Source organism: Chiroxiphia lanceolata, chromosome 25 (assembly GCF_009829145.1).
Source record: "Chiroxiphia lanceolata isolate bChiLan1 chromosome 25, bChiLan1.pri, whole genome shotgun sequence".
NCBI lineage: Eukaryota > Metazoa > Chordata > Aves > Passeriformes > Pipridae > Chiroxiphia > Chiroxiphia lanceolata.
Genome location: NC_045661.1, coordinates 2,533,035 through 2,549,743, shown reverse-complemented (window position 1 = coordinate 2,549,743; position 16,709 = coordinate 2,533,035). Strand labels below are relative to the sequence as shown.

Below are 16,709 nucleotides of genomic sequence, written 5' to 3'. Positions count from 1 at the left end.
AAGACGCACGCGGTGATCGTCCCGAGCAAATCAGACGGGCGGTGTCGCCCCGCACTATGCAAATGAGATCCACATAGCCGCCTCTATGCAAATGAACCGGGCTGTGCCGTCGCGTACTAAATAACAGGCGTGGTCGTGTTATGCAAATGACAAGGGGACGACATGCAAAGGAGGTGGCCGGCGCTGCTGTGCAAACGAGAGATATACACAGTGGCCAAGCGCTATGCAAATGAGGGGCGGTTACCCCGTTGTTATGCAAATGAGATACGACAGCGATTCACTTTATGCAAATGAATGGGCGGTGCCGCGGGGCGCTATGCAAATGAGCTCCTCGCGGTGCCCCGCCCTCATGCAAACCAATCGCCGCCGCCGCCGCCGCCGCCGCCCCCGGGCCCCGCCCCCGGCGCGGTCTCGCGAGAGCGGGCGGGGGGCGGGCGGCGGTGCCGGTGCGGGGGCCGCGATGCTGCGGCTGCGGCAAGGCCCGCAGCGGGTCCCACGCGCTGCCCGCGTTGTCCCCGCACTCCCCGCTCCGCGACATGCAGGCCGCGCTGGCCGCGCTCACCGGCGTGCCCGCCCCGCCCAGCGCCTGCTGCTCGGCTTCCCGCCGCGCTCCCTCGACCTCAGCGACGGCGAGCGGCGGCTCGGCGAGCTCGGCATCCACTCGGGTGAGGAAGGGGGAGGATGGGGGGAGCGGTGTAATTAATGTAATTACGTTAATTAGAGAGGCCGTGGCGCGCACACGCCCGTCATCAGCCGGCGGTCGGGCCGGTTCCTGTCCCGGGGAGGTGTCAACACCCGGCTCGGGAGCGTTTCCTGCCGGGGAGCGCCGGTGGTGCTTTGGCGGCGTCCCGGGGTCCGGCGGCGGCGGCGCGGGGCTGGAGGGGACGGGACCGGGACACGCCAGGTGAGTCCCCGGGGCCGCTGTGCTGCCCCCGGCTGCTGGATAGAGCTCTTTTCCATCAGGATCCTGAGCTGTGGCTGCCCCAGCCCTGCAGGTGTCCAAGGCCAGGTTGGACGGGGCTTGGAACCTGGGCTAGTGGGAGGGTGGAACTGGGTGATCTTTAAGGTCCCTCCCAACCCAACCATTCCACGGTTCCATGATTCTGTTCTACGACCCTCAGCAACAGCACCACCACCACCACAGCTGTGTTGTTGTGTTTTAACAGCAGCTTTAAACTCCACCTGCTTGTGTCCCTCTCACCTCTCCCGTGTCCCCTCTGGCAGGTGACACCCTCATAGTCGAGGAGGACACATCCAAGCCCGAGCCCGACCCGCCTGTGGTGGCCAAGAGAACCATGTCCCACCCGCTCAGGGAGGCCGTGCCCGTGCTGGCCAGGAGGGTGGTCCCAGCAGACAATTCCTGCCTGTTCACCAGCGTGTCCTACGTGGTGGAGGGCGGCGTGTACGACCCCGGCTGCGCCCCGGAGATGCGGAACCTCATCGCCCAGATCGTGGCGAGCGACCCCGAGTCCTACTGCGAGGCCGTGCTGGGCAAAACCAACAGGGAGTACTGTGACTGGATCAGGAGGGAGGACACCTGGGGGGGGGGCCATCGAGGTGTCCATCCTGTCCAAGTTCTACCAGTGCGAGATCTGCGTGGTGGACACGCAGACCGTGCGCATCGACCGCTTCGGGGAGGACGCCGGCTACGCCAAGCGCGTCCTGCTGATCTACGACGGGATCCACTACGACCCCCTGGAGCGCCGGATCCCCGACTCGGACATTCCCCCCCAGACCATCTTCTCCACGAGCGACGACGTGGTGCTGGCGCAGGCCCTGGAGCTGGCGGACGAGGCCAGGAGGAAGAGGCAGTTCACGGACGTGAACCGCTTCGCCCTGCGCTGCATGGTGTGCCAGAAGGGACTCACGGGGCAGCTGGAGGCCAGGGAACACGCCAAGGAGACTGGACACACCAACTTCGGGGAGGTGTGACACGGGCAGCATGAGGATGGTTCCATCAACTACCTCACCGGTCCAGGATCAGATTCTGGATTCCCCCAGATAAGCTGTTTGTAACCGTAAAGAAAAACTCCGTTCGTGACAAAACAAAAAAAAAAAAAAAAAAAAAAAAAAAAAAAAAAAAAAGAGAAAAGCTTGAAAAGCAAAGTAGCAAAGTTAACTTCCTGGTGGCCAGGTTTGGGAATAGGGGATTGGAAATAGGGATCTCCTCGCATAGCGTGGTGGACAGGGGCAGCTACACCTCGATTCCTGGAATAGCCTTTTGTGTGTGTGGTCTGAGCAGATGGACACAATCAGGCTCAACACTGGTGTAAAATCCACCTCTGAGTTGCTGAGTGAACCTCTCTAAGTTTTCCAGGTAATTAATCCAAAGGTTTGGGAAACACACGTAGCAGCATTAGTTACACTAAGGATTAGGCTCTGCACCTGGGAGCACTTCTCAGAGGAGAAGCTGCTCGTGTGGTGCACAGCTTGTAAGAGAAATAGCAAATACAACATCAAAATGCAATTTGTAGTAAAAAGAGGATCTCAGAGCTGCCCTACACCACGTACCATCAGGAGCAGACTGTAGTTTGTGTGAAGAGAACTTTAGGGAAAGAAGTGGCCTCTAAGCTTTAAGGTAGCCTTCTTTAAATTAATGAGTAGATGGATAAGTGTTGAATAAACCTATTAATCCTCCATAGGTAGTTTTTAGTTGCTTGAAAAAGAATAACTCTCAACCCCCTGGTGTTTACACTGCATCAGAACTTAGGCATGTTTTCCTGGAATACTTGGTATTCTTCTTCTTAATAATACTGGAAATTCTGGCAAGAGGGAAATAAGTTAGGGAAGTGACTTAATTTGCATCTGTTAAATACATTTAAGCAGACTTTACTTGAGTAGAGCCAGTCATGGCCATAGTGTTACAAAGCTGTTCCAGGTTCCAAATACTGTATTATGAGCACTTTAAGGTTGAGTTCTCACTCTTTGCTGGTAATAAGTTTTGCCCTTTTAAGGCCAGAGTGCTGAGCCAGAAGGGAGGCTTGAAGTTTCTTCATCTGCTTTCTGCCTTAATGTGTTTGTTTTATCACTGGTGACTGTAGATTAGCAAGACTTTTAATTCTGACAATGAAAGGTGCAGTTGAAATTTCAGAACAAAATAAGCTGTATTTGTACCGTTGAGTATCAGGGAAGATGAAATGGGTTTAATATCTTACCTCACAGTGGGGTTGTGAGGCTTAACTGCAAGTGCTTTTGAGGTCTTTTAAAAGGTGCTGTAAAGGTGCATATTACTGAAGGGGATTTTTTTTTTTTCCTTTGAAATGCCTGCAACACATACTTTGTTTCTTGAATTTTAAAATATTCTTTGCCTGCCATTTTTCTGTTACTGTCTCGAGTGACCTTCCTTGCACTTTTAAAACGGGGAGCAAGAACGTGCATCTGCCTTTGGACTGAGGCAGAAATAAACCCACTTTCCACGTGGAACCTAAAATCCAGTTTTAAAGGCCCCCATTCCTTAAGGCACCTGGCTAAAGTGGTGCAGCAAAACCACCTTTTATACACAGAAATCATGTTTCACTGAAGTTCTCAGCGAAAGCTCCCGGTTGGATCTTGAAACACAGGAAGGTCTTATTGAAGAAGAAACATAATTACACAGTGCTTTGCTGAATTAAGGCATGAATAATTAAATATAAAGACTAGAATCACCAAGAGCACTATGGACCAGGTTTGGGTTTAATTCAGTATTAAAATACACATTAGCACTGTTGGAAGTTTCCTGTAGAAAACCATTTAGCTTCCAGTGTTAAACCCCGCTCTGCTTTTAGCCTGTCATTAGGAAAAGAAGAAAAAAAAAAAACCCCAAACCCAACATTAAAACCAGCCCCTCTAGAAGCTGATGCTTAAAAACCTAAAGAAATACCTGCCAGTTCAAAGGAACTTGAAGATTACACTGTGTTATAACTACTTGAGCTGAAATCCTGTCCAGGAATGAGACCAAGAGACTGTCAATCCCGAGGCGTGTTCCCAGCTTTCCCATGGAAGCCGTGAGATGCCTTGGGCAAGGAGCTGATCCTCACCCTTTGCCATCTGTAAAATGGACACAAAAACCTACCTCAGAGAGGTGCACGAGGTGTCTTTGGGTGTCTTTGAAACAGGAGTGGAAGATCCATATTTATTGTCTGCCGTGTTTGCAAACGCATTGACTTCGGGGAGCAACACTTAGATTTTAGCTTCGTGTCCTTGGATGGTTTTCTCAAAGTGTGTAAAAACATCTTTTTTGTTGTTGTTGTTGTTTTGGTATTTCTCAGTTGCAGTATTTTTTCAAATGAGCATTCTTGAATCCAGAGTGTTTAGCTTTGCTATAGATCATGTTTGCCTTGGAAATCTGCTGACAGAGAGAATCAGTGCCGTTTGAGGGAGACGTGTCACTTATCACTGCTTGGATGTTTTCTTTTGTTGCCTAGAAAATAAAATCTCTTTGCTTAAAAAAAAAACAAAAAAAATCTCAACTGAACTGCTGTAATTCATGGCTGTAGAAGTTTATACTGTTACAGGCTCACAGACTCAAAGAACAAGTAACCTCTGGTACTGACTGAGTCAGAAAACCACCTGTGATTTTCCTAAACTGCCCCAAACAAAAATATCTCCATTATTTCAAGTGAGGTCTGGGTAGATTTAAAGTACAACTCCCTTTCTTTCAGGGTTTGTTTTTTTTTTAGTACCTTTTAACCAGGATTTGCCTGCCCTTAATGATACCTTTAGGGAATTATCACAAAAATGACATCCTGCTATTAGTGGGATGAACTTCCAACATCACTCCTACATTTGCACTGAACTGTGATTAAATGTACAGCAAGATGTTAATTAGGGGTATTTTAGACTAGAGCTGGTGTGGGACACAGGTACAGGCAGGGAATAGTCTCACCTGGCAAGAGCAGTCTGGAAAGTCTCTATAATACTGACTTATGTCCTTACCATCATTTCTGTTCTCACATACACTTAAAATAAGACTTAAATTCCCAGGTTGCCCAGAGGAGCTGTGGCTGCCACATCCCTGGAAGTGTCCAAGGCCAGGTTGGAGCAACCTGGGATAGTGGAAAGTGTCCCTGCCCATGGCAGGGGGTTGGAACTAGATCATATTTAAGGTCCTTTCCAACCCAAACTGTTCTGGGATTCTATCTATGATAAATATCAAGAGATACCTGAGATACCAGGACTCACAGAGAATTTTACATACCTCCAGAACCTTTTATGCATTGAAATGTATAAACATTAAATACACTTTACAAATATTTGGGCTCAGTGGTCCAGATCTAGTCATGGATGTCATAGACTGAAACACCAGCCTTGGGAGAAAATCAATACCCTGAATTTCTCAAGGGCAAACCCAATTCCTTAGTTCTGGATGAAGTCAGATAAAAAGAGCTCCTGGGGAGCACTGAGAAAAGGAACATCTTGTTCCATGGTACAGAAACAGCATCTTAAATCAACACCTTTCCATGTGCAGGGTCACAGGAGGAGCCACTGGAGACAGTTTGGGGACAGTCTCCTGTTCCCATCCCACTTTCATCAGGAACTGGTGGAGAAGATCACAGTGCTACAGTTGTGATCAGTCCTGAGGCAAGAACCCACTGTGAAACTGCACCACAGGAACACAATGTTCATTTTAAAGCTCTCTATGACCCAAGCAAAGTTATCTATTTGCCCTTCTCCATCTTAGAGGAGCAGGAGAGGCACGAATGAGAAAAAGCGGAATTTCTCTGCCTGAAACACAGAAACCCACGTGTTGGGGCAGTTTCTGAGAAATCAGACTGACACACAGCCTCTGAATCATCTGTGTTTGGCTGATTTTACTGCCCCTGCCCTGCACGAACCCACCCATGGGCCAGCCCTGCCAACCCCTCCCTGCCAGGGAAACTCTTAATAAGAGGAACACAAAAAGTTTTCAGCTTGCTACTTCGAAAATTACAACCATCCTACAATTAAATGTGCCTGCATTTTAAATCCAACTGCATCCAGCTGTAAAACTGCCATCAGGTTTGCTCTGCTCTGGCCTGGGCAGAGTAAAATTCCTTCAAATTGGGTGAAATCAATATTGGTTTTTTTTCACCAGTCTGAGCACCAGAATGGTTTCTGTAACAGAAATGCAATGGGGAGTTAACAAAATTAGGTTGGCCAAGATTGCAGTTTCCTCATCTCTTATTTTTAATTAAAGCCTTGAGGAAAATGTTGGGGAACTGTATTATACCTTGAGAGCTGCCTTCTCATTTCTGGTGTTGAGTTAATGGCAGCCAAGCTATGGAAACACATCACTTCAGCTCTCTACCTCTGTTCTGTAAAAGAGAGATAATAAATAGAGTTCCTTGGCCATATTAGGGTTTAATGACTTCTGCAAACTGCTGTGGAATAGCAGGCAACAACTACCTGGTATTTTCCATAACTCATTTGTCAGCACACGGGCTGTGCCTGCAATTTGGTTTAAGGAAAGTGTCCAACAGCCCCACAGAGTCAAATAAACGTCTTAAGTTGACAGGAATCTTATCAGTGACGCCGTGTGGATGTGTTTCCTTCGGGGCCAGCCCTGAATCATTTGTGTTTATGGACAGGGTGGGGCCCTGCGGGTCTGTGAACGCGCCAAAGTCCTTTCAGGGCATTGTGAAGTTTTCCCTGCATCATTTGACTCCTTGCAATGTACTTCGTGCCATATATATGAAATCAGACCTTGTTTTGGGTCAGAGCTATTTATTCAGTGGGGAAGAGGAGAATGTGGAAAAAGAACAGGTCCTTCCTGGGCATCTGATTCAGAGAAGCTCAAGATTTCTCTTAATGGATCATGACACTCTCCTGACCCGCACAGGGCTCTGCAGGCAGCCAGCTCTGCCTGTTTTATTGCACACATTCGAGGCCTTGTGCTGTCAGGCCACCCTCACCCTGTCCTGTTGCTCATTCACACGCTGTTTGCGGTGAAATAACAAAATAACTCCTCGTTTTGATTTGCTCCCCCTCTTAAAGCAGCCTCAGCACTGAGGAGCAACTCAGCAAAACCGGCGAGACCCTAAAGCTTCAATTTAAATTTAAAATTAATTAATCAATTAAAAAGAGCTAATTGATTTTAACGTTTAGCATTAAAAAGACTTAATTAATTTTAACATTCAACATTTAAACTCCCTTTAAATCGCCGCACCATCCAGCAGGACACCAGTTAACACCCCCAGAGCAGTTCTACCATCCTGCCCCCAGCGCCCATCCCCGGCTGTCGCAAGCTCCGAATGTGCCGCGTCCGCATCCCTTACCTGCTGCGGGCCGGCGTGGGAGAGCAGGAATGGCCGGGGCTGGCTGGGCTTGTCAGCAGCCTCTGGCTTCTTGATTTGCTCCTCGGCACACGTCCCCCTTTTGTACCAGCCCCAAAGCCGGGGCTCAGCGCTGCCGGTGGGAGCTTCCCGGCTCATCTGCTTTCTTTTCTCTCCATCTTTAATAGCTGATGTTTCCACTTCCCTGTTCTGTGTGTTGCGTTGCAACACGGCCTTTCGCTAAAAATACGACTTTAAAAAAAAAAAAAAATCCCCGAAGCACAAAAACGTGAATGAATGCGGTGGCTGTGCCAGTGCTGGAGATTTCCTGCAGGGTTTCTGCTTGGATGCTTGTGGTTATTCAGTGAGAAGCACCTCGCAGAGCAGGTACAAGTCTGGGGGAGGAGAGGGGAGAGGGGGGCAATGGCCAAAGCGCTGTTTAGCAGCGAGAAAAGCTCTGATTTTAATAGTAGAGCCCAAAGTCGGGGTAATAACAAACCACTGCCTTCTCTCAGCTGCCCCTGCAGCACCACCGGGGCAGATGGGGGCTGGGGTCGGTGTCACCCTGCACGAGGTCCTGCAGACGGACAAACTGGGCTCGTCTTTACCTTCCCCTGGAGGGAGGCAGCAGAGGTGGCACCCTCGTGCTCGGAGAAGGGGATGCTGCCCCAGGAAACGCCTCAGCAGAGTTTCTGAGAATGTATCAGCGTGAAGAGGAATGGACTTGTAGAGGGGCCTGATGCAAGGAAATATTCCAGGAGGGTCAAAGGGACCTGCAAGTCCTGGAGAGGCACAGACCTGGGCACCCCCTTCCCTAGCACGTAAATAAAGCTCAGGGGCGAAGCTTCCCTTCCAAAACGCTTCCTACCTGTCCTTACAACCTCCTGCCAGCGCACAGCAGCGCGCAGCAAACTTTTGGCCTCTGGGAAGCTCTGCTGATCTACAAGTACATACCTGTTCTGGCACAGTCTGTGTTTTTAAGAGCCGAGAGAAGGAACCGGCTCCTACCCCCGAGCCTGCGGGACCTCCTGCACAAACCACCTGGGAGAAGAAACCTGTTGTGGGGGTGACGCGTTTCAGGGCGCAAACGCCCAGCCAGGGACGTAATTACCGTGTACAAAGGCTTTTTGGTCAGGGCAGCAGCTCGGAGTGCCCCGAGTGTCAGCGAGCAGCTATGCGGCAGAACAGGATGTCGGATTAAGGAGTCTCCGGCGAAACCCGTGCCGAGGACATCAGAGGACACCCGGCAGAGCAGGGAAGTGAGTGAGCTGGGTGGTACCAGCCCGCAGCCTCCCGGGTGCTGCCTGTGCTGGCTCAGAGAGCTCGGCACGCCACGACCCAGCGCTTTGGGGTCACAGCATGGAGGAGTTTTAGGGGCTCGGCGGCGCCCTGAGCCCAGCCCGGAGCAGCAGGAAAGATGCCCTGCGTGGGGGCGAGATGAATTTCTGTCGCCCCGGTGCTCCTGGCGGCAGGTGAGGGGCCGGGGATCGCTGTACCTGCAGAGCTCCCGCCCGCCCAGCACCCGCGCAGCCTCATCTCCGCCGGGGAGGAGGGTTAATGTGTAACCCGGCTCTGTTTGGTTAGCCCAGAAAAGCAAAGAAGTCCTGGGATAGGCACGGCCGGGACAAGGAATTGGGCAGCACGCAACGACGGACGGCCTGGTAAAAAAAAAAAAAAAAAAAAAAAAAAAAAGAAAAAAAAAGGAAAAATACAGATTAATTAATAATAATCTATATTCCTTCTTGTCCTTTGCTTTCTGTGCTTTTCCTGCTCGATGGGCTGCGGGTTAAGGGGCTCGCGTCTCTGCCTGGGTGGGGTGGGGGGGTGCTCTGGGTGCCTGCAGGGCTTTGCTTTGGAAGGGTGAAATGTGGTGGAGGTGTCACCAGCAAAGCTGGTGGATGCTTGTGGTTATTCAGTGAGCTGGATAAGGTGGTTTGAAGGTGGTGGTGGGAGACAAGCTGGGGAGACCCCCAGCTGCTGGGGAAAGTTGTGCTCAGGACAGCAAATGGCTCAGGCGGCTGCTGTGTGTGCTTAATTTACTTGTTTAAATAGGAGAAACTATAGATCTGCCACCATCCCCTTTCCCCCTGAGGTGGGATCCATCCTGCTGTGCTGCTCAGAGCAGGAGCAGCTGGGACGGTGCCTGCAAAGGGGGGGGGTTTTGCTTTCATTTGTGTTTCGGGCTGGCCAGGACAAAGCCAAGGCAGGAGGGGGTACGCTCTGGTTTGCCTCAGATGGCAAAACCACCGAGGTCCTTTAGCATTGCTGGAGAGCTGGGATAGGGAGCTTGGAGTGGTGCTGGCTAAAAGAAAGTAGCCTCTTCACATAAAGCAATTAGCATTAATTGCTACCCAGCACGTCTTTGATGTTTGAGGGCTCCGTGGGCTTTGCGAAGGACAGTTATGGCAGCGGCCACGGAGGCTGAGGGAAACTGGCTTTTTGTTTTAGATAAAAATAGCTTCTTCCAATAGAATTTTTAGTGGGGAAGAGCTAACACAGCACTGAAAACCAGCTATAAAAAAGCTTTTCTAGAACCACGTCTTTAAAGGCTCGGTCGCATTTTTGGTTTGTGGCTGTTCCTCAGCGAAAAGGAGGAACTGTAAAATCCTTCTGAATCACGAAAACTGGGGGGGGGGCTCAACACTGATTTTTTTTTTTCTCCCTTTCCTGAGTTGTGCACTGGAGCCATAATCGCATCAGAGAACTGGTGCAGGAAAATGAACTTCTTGTTTTGGTGCAGATCCTCTCCAGCGCCCGCGAGCTCGGGGCTGAACTTTGCCTCCCCGTGAGCTGGGGCTCGGCGGGTGCCAAACCTTTGGCAGCTGCTTTAGGTCTCTACAAGTGCTGTTTGAATGAGAGGAAATTAGTTCTTTAGTGGACTGAAGGTTGTGGACATCCTCATGGAGAATTAGCTCTCTCCCACCCAGACACTGCTGGCCCCAGCCAGCTGCCAGCTCAAGTTAAAGCAAGACTTTCACTTCCCCAGAAGTGTTTTGCTCTTTCAGATTTGGGAGGGAGGCAGCGAGAGGCATTAAAACAATCATGGTCAAGCCTCTTGCTACTTAGAAGTAGATATCAATCTACAAATCTATATATCTAGTTGTGATATAAATCTAAATTTCACATTGTGGGCGTTCAAGTGCACAGCAAAACTGTGCAGAAGCCTAAAGTCCCCTAAACTCAGCAGGTATCTCCTTCCTGACAGCTCAAAGCCCTGGCTATGAAGTGATCTGAATTCAAAGGATCCAGGGAATTGCTGTTTCAAAGCCACCACTTACTGCAACGTCATTTAAGCAGTAAATAATGCAAAGCCAAGACTGAAATATTAAACTCCTCCTGCATGGAAGGATTAGATCTGTCAGGGCGTGGGCGTCAAAATCTGATTTTTGTGGCGTATTCCAATTACAAAGGAATTCTTTCAGGGTCTAACGCTCTGAACAAGCAGCCAGTTCTGCTCACTTATCTCTGGATCTAATTCCCTGATCCTGCTACAGGCAAAAAAAAAAAAAAAAAAAAAAAAAAAAGCAGCAGCAGCAGTTTGTTCCTGTGGCCAGGTTACAGCACAAAGAGCTCCTCTGTCTCCCGCCGAGAAAATCCTCTCGCGTGGGTCCCCGTGTGTGGCAGGGGGGGGGTTTGTTTTGCTGCTCCCATTCGCCCCCACAGCCCCAGTTCCCTCCTGAAGATAAGGGTGGTGCGTGTGAAGGAAACTAATTGGTGGTGCCAGGGAATTTTGGAAGCTTCCATGCTTTACATCCATAAGTAATTACACCTTCCGTGGGCGCTCGGCCCGTGCCCGCGGGCAGCAGAGCTCTCTGCAGGTATAACTGTCCCCTCTGCCACCCAGGACACTGGGCTGGGGTGGTTTCGGGTTGGGAACCTCAGTTCAGGGTGTTTGTCAGGCAGCTGCTGCCACGTTGGGGTCCCTCTGGTGTTTGGGGTCTGGGCTGCATCCAGAAAAGTATCAGGGGGGCACTGAAGCACAGAGGGGGACATCGGGGTGCTCTTTGCAACCCCTCTGGGGCAGCTGCACGCCCTGATCCCTGCAAGCCGTGCCAGGCATTTGCCCAAACACACCCAGGCATGCCCTGAAGGTACAGGGGCACCTCCCTGGGGGCACCTCCCTGAGGACACCTCCCCATGGCTCCCCAAGGAAGGGTGGCAGAGGAAGCTCTTTGCCAGGAGGAAGCTCCTGACAGAGCAAGGATGTGAGTAAACAGCAGCATTTCGGGTCAGCATGTTCAGAAGTTCAAGCTGCAGGGCTGGCAGAGGGTGTGGTGGAGGGAAGAGGTCCCATGAGCCGGGGCTGGGACTTGAGCTGGGGCAGGATCTGTGCTGCTGAGCTGGGCTTACACAGCTTTTTCCCTTGCCTAATCCACCCCTTGGAGATGATTAGAGACTCACCAACATGAGCTGGCCGTGGATGGGCTGTTCCAGAGCTTATCCCATCTGGGGAAAACTTCAGTGCGAGGATGCTTTGAAACAGCCCAGCTGTGTCTTCTCCTGGAGAGAGCAGCCTAAGATGAAGCACATTTATCCCATCCAGCAGCTTCAGAGCCTCCCTCCAGCTGAGCCGGGGGGAATCTCTTAATGCTTCTCCTTTCTCCTGCTCCAGCTGGGATACTGCCCCTGTTGCCCGACGCCACGGCAGCCCAGGATATGCCCAGGAAGGAGCTGGGGATGGCTGGCTGCAACTCTGGCAGCTGTGACAGCATGGTCAGCACGGCCTCCAACCACTCACAGCGGGTAAGTCACCCTGGTGTGCCCAGCCCGGGGGTGGAGGGGCTCAACTCACCGCTCTGGGCAGCTGAGGAAGGATTTGGCTGAGGAAGGATTTTGGTCAGACCTGCTCCAAACCACTCTCCACAGTGCTTTGGAAGCACCTGGGGGCCCTGAGACAGCACCGTGCTCAGGGCAGCACAAGGACCAAATTAATCCCTGCCCAGCACTCCCAGACTTCCCATCCTGCCAGGGGTGCGCAGCACTCGGGAGCCTTCGCTCCTGAAAGGTGTCCTTTGGGACATGACCCCGAGAGCCCAGTGGCTCCTGTGCTGCCCAGAGGTGCAGATGGAGGGCAGGAGGGGCCTGGCCATGCCCCAGTGAGGGATTAGACCAGTTGAATCACTGGGTCAGACTGGCTCCAGCAGGGGAGACAGCGAGCTGTGCTCCTCCCAGCTGCCGAGAGATTCATTTCCCAGTTAAGGCAGAGAGGAGTTTGGACCATGGGTAGATGTGTAATTTTTCACTATCTGTCCATTAAAGCTTGTTTGTCTCCCAAGACTGATTCCAAGATTGATGGGCTAATTACATCCTGTCTGACATGGAGCATAATTGATATGTGGAAGTGCAGCACTCAGTCCTGACAGGTTTTCCATATGATGTATTGCAAACCAGAACCAAACCCTCTGAATTTAATAGGGATGGAAAAACTGGTTGTGATATTGCACATTAAAAGATTTGGGTAAGTGTCTCTGCAAAACAGCTCCACCTGGGATAATTCCTCCTCTGTGTTTGTTGATCTAATCACACTCCATCCTGTCCTGCACTTTTTTTTTTCATGATATATTGCAGGAATCACCTTGTAACCTGGCATTTCCACAGCAATATCTGATATTACAATATCATATCTCCTGGTACTCAAAATAACAAAAGTTAAACAGGGTCTTGCTGAGATATGAATGGGAGGACATGGAGAGTTCATCACCTGCACAGAAACCTTCAATATTCAGGATTTTTCTAAGGTTCAGCATTGCTGAGCAGGACAGGTGTCTTTACCAGTAGATCACCCATGTCACCCCTCTGCTCATATTTCAGAGTAAATTAAAGAACTAAAAGGTAGAGGCCAAGTTTTCAAGTTCTGAATAACCCATCTCATGACCCACAGAGTGGAGCAATATAAAAATGGCTTTAAGTATATATATACATTTCTATTTTAGAGGAAGTTGTACATATATATATTCCTATTTCACAGGAAGTTGTCTATTTTTCAGTGGCTGCAATACCAATTTTTGGAATAGCCACTGGCCCAAGTCTCCTGGCCAGGAGCTGTCATAGGCTGCCTCTTAACTACCAGGACATTAAACACAAACACCTCTGTCTCTTACCTTTACTGCTTCATCTTCTTTTTTCCAGAGTGATAACAGCTATGACTATTTATCTGTGGAAGAGAAGGAGTGTTTGATGTTCTTAGAAGAAACCATTGGCTCACTGGATGCAGAAGCAGACAGTGGGGTCTCCACTGATGACACCGACTATGCAGAGCCCTCCAAGCTGCCTGGGACGTGGCCCAAGAAAGACCCCGTGGGCCGGGTAAGAGGGAAACCCTTCTCCAGGATCTGTGTGCAGAGGGAACGTCTCATGGGGAGCATTCCCTTGGCAGGGAGGGGAGGAGCACTGCCCCAGTTTTATGTGGGTGGTGAGGCACAGCCAGGTGATTTCCATCACTCGCTGTGGGCACCTTCTCCTGGTTCTCCTGGGCAGCTTTGGAGCAAGGTCAGCAGGACCACAGGGCAGAGCACCTCTGCTCATGCTCCCAGCAGGCTCACACAGATTAACCTCCTTCACCAGGTGCTTTGTCAAACCCAAAGTGTCTGTCTGACTTCCCAGGCAGTGACAGGTCAGCTGGAGTCAGGGTGAGCTCTGGGGGCAAGTCCTGAGCCGTGGCTGCGCTGGCTCAGCGGGTGTGAAGCGTGTCCTGCAGACAGGAAGGTGCCCTGAGCCCACGTGTGGGATGGTGTGTGACTTCATCTCTCTCCTTCCCCAGATTTGGGAAATGGGGCTCCCCCTCCAAGCAGAGGTCAGCGTGCAGCTGAACAGAAGAGTGGCAAGAGCATCTCTGCCTCCTCCAGCTCAGCTCCAGCAGTGGTTCCAAGCCCAGGCTATTTCAGTCTTCCAAGGAATATCCCTGCAGCAAACAGAGCTCCTGACAGCAAGGTGATTGTCCACACGGTGAAGGACCCGGTGCCAGGACAAAAACCTTCACAGGAGGACAGGCTTGACCAAGCCAACACAAGAAGCCATGTGAAGTCCATGGGATCTTTGATAATCCAACCTCCAGATCCCTTTCAGGACGACCAGGTGACCTACGAGTGGTCACGCAGCAATCGCTCAGATGCCAAGGGGGAAACAGCCAAGGAGACCAAGACTTGGACTTCATGGGGCCAGCCAGAGAAATCCACACTGGAAGAGGCCTCCCAGGACCCTGATGCCAAGCGAGGGCCTCCGACTGCCCCCAAGCCACGAAAATTGCCACCAAATATTATCCTGAAAACCAGCAAAACCAGCCCGGTGCCACTCGCCACGGAGCACAACCAGAAGGTAAAGGCACCACCTCCCCCCTCAGGTGGCTCTCAGCCCAGCTCTGCCAGTGATGCTGCTGCTGAAAAGGTGAACCCCGGGCACCTTGACCCCAAGGAGAAGGAGAAAGCCCATCGGGAGGCACTGGAGAAGCTCGGACTGTCACAGGACAGGAGGGAGCCCAGCGCCACCCTCCAACCTCCCACACACCCCCAGCCAAGGGAGGCTCCGCTCCCCGTCCCTGGGGAGCCCGAGGCAGCGGGAATCCGACAAATAGCATTCAAATCCAACACCCTGGAGCGCTCTGGAGTGGGGCTGAGCAGCTACATGGCCAGCACCAAGGAGCAGAACGCCAAGAGCAGCAGCTCCCTGGGCAAGATGTCCTTCATCGAGCGGCTCGCCCCGAGCTTCCTCAGGGGCGGCCGCCCCCGGCCCGTGTCCCTCGTGGCGGGGAAGGACTTTGCTGGCCTGAAGGAGCAGGGGCAGGTGGAGCAGGAGAAGAGCAGCAAGAGGAAATCCCACCCTCTCCCGAGCTTCCCGAGGCCCTCCCGCTCCGCCGTCAGCGTGAAGATCTCCCCGAAGGGCACGACCGACGACAACCGGCGGGAGGCACTGAAGAAGCTCGGCCTGCTGAAGGAATAACTCCACGGGCTGGTGGGAGAGGGGCTTCTCACCCCAAAATCCAGGTGCCTGCACTGCCTGTCCCCTGGCAGGTCGCTCCTGGGCTGTGCTCTGCTGCCCCAGCACCTCAGGAGAGGCCCCCGGAGGTGTTTGGAGCTTCCCGACCAAATAAAGTAACGCCACATGTACATAATATTTTGTACATAGCAAGTGTATATGAGCTATTTATATAAAGCATCACTCGGCATGTGGGCAGGGTGTGTTCCCCTACGAGGTCTGTAATGCATTTGGGGATCCACTGAAACAGGGAAGCCTTAGAATTAGGGGTTTGGCTTGTTTTAAAAGGGGTTGCCTGTGGATAAAGCCTTTCTGGGAAGAACTGCAGGTCTCTTGTTCCTTCAGGACTTTTTGGGGGGTATTTTTATTACTTTTGTCACAGCCTCTGAGGCCTGAGTGCTCACCTCCCACATGCAAGTGCCTCCCAAAACCACCACTGCCACGCACAAAACTGTTGGACCAGCAGGCACTGGAGGGGGCTCAGCAAAGCTCTCCCTCACACAGTGTCTGCTGGAGGGGCTGGGGGGCTGCCCACACATCCCACTGCCTCCTCTGCCACCCTGCTCTCCCACCCAGCCCCAACCTCCTGGATCTGGCACTTGGAAGATGTACGAGCGTCATGAAGTGACTGTTAAGAAGCAACAGGCTGTGTTGGTGTCAGATCCTGAAGTGCTGCCCAAAAGTGAGAGAGATGCAAGTCTGAAACAGCACCAACTCATTCCCTTTCAAACTCTCCTGGCATCTCTCAGCCCCAGCTGATGCTGCCAACATCTGTGCTGCTCACCTTTTATAACAGAGGTGGTTTATTTCTCTAATAAATTTATATATGATCAGAAAATGACTGTGTAGTACAGATTTATGTTGCAATCAAAACTCTGCTAAAGCTAAATACTGCATTTTAACCTTCAGTATATCTTGATTTGAGGAGTGTGAGTCACCCAGGCAGCAGCTGGGCATTAGAACTGATGGGTCTGAAGCAGAGGCGGGGGATCCTGCACCCCAGGAGCCACAGAGATGGGATTTTGTGTTAAGTGCTCCCAGCACAATCAGCAGATGCAAAGTCTCCCGTGGCAATCCCATGGAACAGCCTGGTCTGGTGGAAGGTGTCCCTGTCTAGGTCAGGGGGGAGCTTTAAGGTCCCTTTCAACCCAAACTGTTCTGTGGTTCTCCCTGGGAGCACAAAGGGGGAATGTGGAATACCTGGTGCTCCTCTGTTTACTGGCAGGCTTGAACCAGCCTGATGTGCAGCCAGGCAGCAGGAGAGGTTCCACCCAGCCCTGAACTCCCCAGACTGGAGACTTTCAAGTGCAAATGATTGACTTTAAAGGCAGCAGGAGCACTGTCTAAAGAGGAGAGGAAGATGCAAGGTTAAGCCCGAAGTAAAGGGGTCAGCCAAGCTCTGGCATGGTTTAATGGTACATTTTCATCCATGTGCTCCTCTCCTCTGACCATTCCATCTTACCCACAGCAGATTCCAGCTACTTAATGTTCTGTCTCACTGCTCATCAT

General features: G+C 51.4%; 3 protein-coding genes across 4 annotated transcripts; 2 read left to right on the top strand and 1 right to left on the bottom strand.

The window, feature by feature from the left end:
• Window positions 1–439: 439 nt before the first annotated feature.
• YOD1 (YOD1 deubiquitinase) lies at window positions 440–3,823 on the top strand. Its single transcript, XM_032710472.1, is given in 3 exon segments — window positions 440–665; window positions 1,225–1,541; window positions 1,543–3,823. Coding segments are annotated over 3 exon segments (912 nt in total). The 5' UTR covers window positions 440–460; the 3' UTR covers window positions 1,933–3,823.
• Window positions 3,544–10,518, bottom strand: LOC116798181. The gene is made up of 7 exons (XM_032710356.1): window positions 10,508–10,518; window positions 8,341–8,833; window positions 8,184–8,270; window positions 7,124–7,469; window positions 4,329–4,399; window positions 4,052–4,251; window positions 3,544–3,765 (listed from the first exon to the last, which is right to left on the bottom strand). The coding sequence occupies exons 1-5, from the start codon at window positions 10,516–10,518 to the stop codon at window positions 4,365–4,367; spliced, it is 972 nt and encodes a 323-aa protein (XP_032566247.1). The 3' UTR covers window positions 3,544–3,765; window positions 4,052–4,251; window positions 4,329–4,364.
• C25H1orf116 (chromosome 25 C1orf116 homolog) lies at window positions 7,249–16,038 on the top strand. Of its 2 annotated transcripts, XM_032710470.1 has the most exons (5): window positions 7,249–7,616; window positions 7,745–8,890; window positions 11,842–11,972; window positions 13,359–13,535; window positions 13,989–16,038. In XM_032710470.1, the coding sequence occupies exons 3-5, from the start codon at window positions 11,886–11,888 to the stop codon at window positions 15,162–15,164; spliced, it is 1,440 nt and encodes a 479-aa protein (XP_032566361.1). In that variant the 5' UTR covers window positions 7,249–7,616; window positions 7,745–8,890; window positions 11,842–11,885; the 3' UTR covers window positions 15,165–16,038. The 2 variants fall into 2 exon arrangements, with proteins under 2 accessions (XP_032566361.1, XP_032566360.1); XM_032710469.1 differs by having other exon boundaries at window positions 7,249–8,890.
• Window positions 16,039–16,709: the final 671 nt, after the last annotated feature.